This window comes from Frankliniella occidentalis, unplaced genomic scaffold, assembly GCF_000697945.3.
Source record: "Frankliniella occidentalis isolate FOCC.00 unplaced genomic scaffold, Focc_3.1 Scaffold341, whole genome shotgun sequence".
NCBI lineage: Eukaryota > Metazoa > Arthropoda > Insecta > Thysanoptera > Thripidae > Frankliniella > Frankliniella occidentalis.
Genome location: NW_026267464.1, coordinates 249,795 through 253,854, shown reverse-complemented (window position 1 = coordinate 253,854; position 4,060 = coordinate 249,795). Strand labels below are relative to the sequence as shown.

The following is a 4,060-nucleotide window of genomic DNA, read 5'->3' as shown; positions in this document are numbered from 1 at the left end:
ATTCAAATTGAAAATGTGACTCAGTTAAAGTTTGATTTGTTCCAAGTTAGTTTTGAGATTTTGAGATGCTGTTTTTGAATGACAGCAGTGTGACATTAAATTGATACATTCCGTCTTTTTACATAGTCTTAAGTGAGTGCATTGCCTACTTCTTTGTGAACAGCTCACACTCTTTGTCAATACATGAGTGTAAGAGCTGATGATTTAAAATTGTGATAATAGGGAGTAAATACAACCTTTAAAAGTGTGTTTTTTCAGCTATTTGCTATGTTTGTGAAGTGATTTTTACATTAATCATTTATTGATAATTGGCCATACTTTTGGGCTTCATTCCCAAAACTCTTTTTCTGCATCTAGTTTTCTTGAAAGAAACCAGAGCCTTCAATTTTTTGCTTGCAAGCAATAAAATTATTCATTTGTTTTATTTTATACATGTTGAATATTCTAAGTCTATTAAGAAATCTATGAAGAACCTGCTTCTAAATACTGTACATGAGATAAATCCTGTTTATTTTTCTATAGGTTAAAGGTGAATTGGTGTAATTGTTTATGAGAACAGAAGAACTGTCACATATTTTCCAATGATGTACATACTGTTTTTAACCTGAATATTGGATCTGTAAAATAATGTATGTTATTGACAGAAAAAGAAATTTTAGAACAGTTGAAACAAAGACACGATCTTTTATTATTATTTTTTAAAGTGAACCTTTACACTCACTGGTATTTGTAAAGTTGTGACAAGGGTAAGTTTGAACCAAAAGCACAAAACCATATTCTAAATTTAAAACAAATAATTTGAAAAGACTGCCTTAGAAACAAGGCCATACAGTCTAATGACTTGGGTGAGTAAGAAATAGTGTTACACTCACTAATCATAGCTGACAACCCTTTTAAATTTGTTGTTTTCATTTGTTTTCAAACTCCAAATTAAGCTACTTTTCCTCTCAAAAGACCAATCCAAACCGTTTTTTATCATTTCGTTGTATTATGGTACTTTGTCTTGTATCGCTTCTTATCCTAAATATTATTTTTATTCTTATCTTTTCTATCAGTCACAACAAAAATCACTTTTAATCTAATCTAAAACGTAAGTGTTGAATCAGAGCTTGAAAGGCCCCGCATTTGGCTGCGTAGAGCTTAGTGATTAGTGATCAACCAGAATGTACGTCCGTCATTCACCGCACGAAATTGCGATGTTCGGCCAATGTAAGCTCTCATAGCGCCTAGTAGGTAGGCAATATCATGCCTGCAGTGCATGAGTGTACTGCGGTGTGGCCTACCCTGAGTCTCGCAGGCGCCGAGCTCCCGCCTGAGAAAAACGGACGAACTTTCTGGACGATCCCTTTCTGAGCGAGGAAATCGCGCTTGCGGTTTGTGAACTCTGAATAAACACTTGGTTTTAAAACAATGTCAATTGGATACATTACTTTTAAATATTATGATAATGACTAGCAAGGGTCTGGCGTACTCAGTCTAAAACGTAACAAATAAGTGGCTAGTGTTTTGAAAAATTATCACTGCCTGCCCATTTAAGAGGTATCAGGTCAGGTAAAACATACTTTTCACAAGGGCCGCTATAACATCTGAACAGCAAATTTTCTTTTGCATGGGGACTAGAAATGGCAAGTTTATTTTTCCTATTACTACTCTTCGTCTATTCTAAAGTCTTATCGGCCACACGAAAAACCGACTCCCAGAAGGAAAACTCGTCACTTAAAGGATATCCCTCGTGCTGCGTCAGTTCCGCGCCGATGTCCACATACGCTGGCGCAGTGGCGGTACTCGGTGACCACGTCGTGTTGAGCACCGGGTCAATTTTGAAAGGCGGACCCGACGGCGACCTGAAGGAAAAACAAGTTTAGTTTAGTGGTTTTCCGCCGGGGCAAATTTTCGGGCGAAGGCCGCAGGGCCTGCATAGTTCACACATACCCGTGCTTGGCAAAGTTGGCCAGGATGCGGGTCCATCTGTCCCGGACCAGCAAGTCCACGTCACCGGGCCGCACGTCCTCCGCAGGCATCATCTCCACCGGGAACAGGTACCCAAGCTCGTCGCCGTGGGAGACGCCTGTGACAAGAGTCATTCTTAGTCTCCACTTCCTTCGAGCGCGCCAGCGGCACGCACCGCCGCTAAAGCAGAACTCCGATGAGTGAGAAATTAGATCAGACCGGTAGTATATTTACCTGGCAGTTCGGAACGTGTCAACTTCTTGATGACGGATAGTCTTCCGTCAAACGAAAAGTGGTATAGGAATGTGGGCTGAGTGGAGTGCACCTCGAGCGCTCGTATGTAGCGACCAATGCCGATGGTGAAGAGCAGGTCGCTGTACATCTGTAGGCAGGAAATGAAGGTGGTTTAGGAGGCCCTAGACGTCAACTTATAATTGGTCAGATGTTGTTTGACCTTTGGACCGACCTGCACGTAGTTGAGGGTTGTTTCGTCTGAGATGGGCTTCCCTTGGAAGTAGTGCTGCCGTATCATGGACGCTACGCGACGGGACTTCTCCGATCCGCGCTGCAGACCGAGCTCCACCGGGACAACGCGCTCAAAGTCCATATCTAGTCGCTTAAAGTTGCGCGATGAGGGATTCATTTCTGCAATAAAAGCGAAGGGTAACCGTTAGATGCAATAGTGGTCAGATTGCCGAAATATTCCGTCGGCGAGCAAATGACTTTTGCCCGCGGGCTGCCTCACCATCCGTGATGATGTCGGGCAACATGACAATCATGCCCTCCACGCTGTTCTGGCCGACCAGGGTGGGCACCGGGTGGTAGTCGGCACTCCGCATCGCCTCGTCGGGACTCGCGCGCAGGAAGGCCGCCTGGGCGTCCGCCAGGGTGTTGTTTGGCGGGGGCATGTAGACGGCGTCCACGGTGGGCAGGAAGGGCGACAGGTACCCAGCCGCGTTTTCCTGATAGGACGCAGGAAGGGAGGTGTAAGTCAAAAGTAGGCCGCCAGTGGGACACGGGCGCGTGGCGGGCGCCTCAGCCACCTGTACCGACCTGGTGCTCGAACACCTTGTAAGAAGCGTGTATGATCTCGTAGGGGGTCTTGGTGCGCAGGAAGGCGACCAGGTCGTCCGGGTCGGCGCAGCCGCGGCCGCAGCCCAGCAGGTCGGCGAGGCGGCGCGCGCGCTCCCGGGCATCGGCGGGCGTGGCGAAGGCCCACGCGTTGAGCGCGGAGCCGCTGAGGTGCACGGCGCGGTGGAACAGGCCGCGCGACGCGGGCGACAGCGTGTGGTAGTGCACGGCCGCGCCGCCCGCGCTGTGGCCCACCAGCGTCACGCTGCCGGGGTCGCCGCCGAACTGGCGGATGTTGTCGCGCACCCAGCGCAGCGCCGCCGCTTGGTCCTTCAGCCCCGCGTTGCCGGGGACCTCCTCCGAGCCGGGCGCCAGGAACCCTGAGTGAGGGGCAAGCGGCATTGAGCATAGAGAGGTACAGTACTTGTCATTACATCCAAGCGTACACCTATTTTTTTCAGTTTCCCTGGATTAAAAAAAAATCCCTATCTTTACCAACCCCCTCGTAGTAGAAGGAAGAGCGAGGATTAATCTCGGTTACAATCGACATGGCCGCATGCAGCTTCATCCGAACCAAAACTGGAGGCGCTGAGAACAACTCCCGGGTGGGGCGAACTTTTTTTTTGTCACTTCTTGTCTCCCGTTCGGCAGGACCAAGCTCAGATCTCGACCCCGGCGGGGCAAGCTGGTAGCCTAGCGTGTTAGAGCGTGATCGTTGGCAGATTGTGGGGATGGTCGGTAGTTCGAATCCCGTCCGCGATCATTTTTCCTGCTCTGCTGGCCAAGTGTCTTCGGGCGTCAGATACAGCTGAGATATGTATGCCCCCGAAAGAGGTGCTCACTATCGTTCTTTCGTGGCCAAGTCGGTAGCGTCCGGGCCCGGGATGAACCTGGTCGCTGGTTCGACTCCCGTCCCGGGGAAATTTTTCGCGCTCCGCTGGCCATCACTTTACAGCCGTGCGACACCTGATGTGATGGGCCGGTACGCAAACAGTCGCTGGTTCGAATCTAGTCAACGGAACCCTTTTGCCCCTCTGCC

The 4,060-nt window shown here is 49.0% G+C and overlaps 3 protein-coding genes across 3 annotated transcripts in view; 1 reads left to right on the top strand and 2 right to left on the bottom strand.

Moving 5' to 3' along the window:
- The window catches only part of LOC113216856 (low-density lipoprotein receptor-related protein 2), a gene marked incomplete in the record, with an annotated part of 34,325 nt that extends 33,651 nt beyond the window's left edge, over positions 1 to 674 (top strand). Inside the window, 1 exon segment of the mRNA XM_052274151.1 lies at positions 1 to 674.
- Positions 1 to 4,060, bottom strand: part of LOC127751099 (esterase SG1-like) — a 28,097-nt gene that overhangs the window by 6,188 nt on the left and 17,849 nt on the right. The gene's annotated exons all lie outside the window — the stretch shown is intronic.
- Positions 665 to 3,438, bottom strand: LOC113217606 (esterase FE4-like). The gene is made up of 6 exons (XM_026437688.2): positions 3,004 to 3,438; positions 2,696 to 2,912; positions 2,417 to 2,595; positions 2,185 to 2,332; positions 1,933 to 2,068; positions 665 to 1,844 (listed from the first exon to the last, which is right to left on the bottom strand). The coding sequence occupies exons 1-6, from the start codon at positions 3,421 to 3,423 to the stop codon at positions 1,658 to 1,660; spliced, it is 1,287 nt and encodes a 428-aa protein (XP_026293473.2). The 5' UTR covers positions 3,424 to 3,438; the 3' UTR covers positions 665 to 1,657.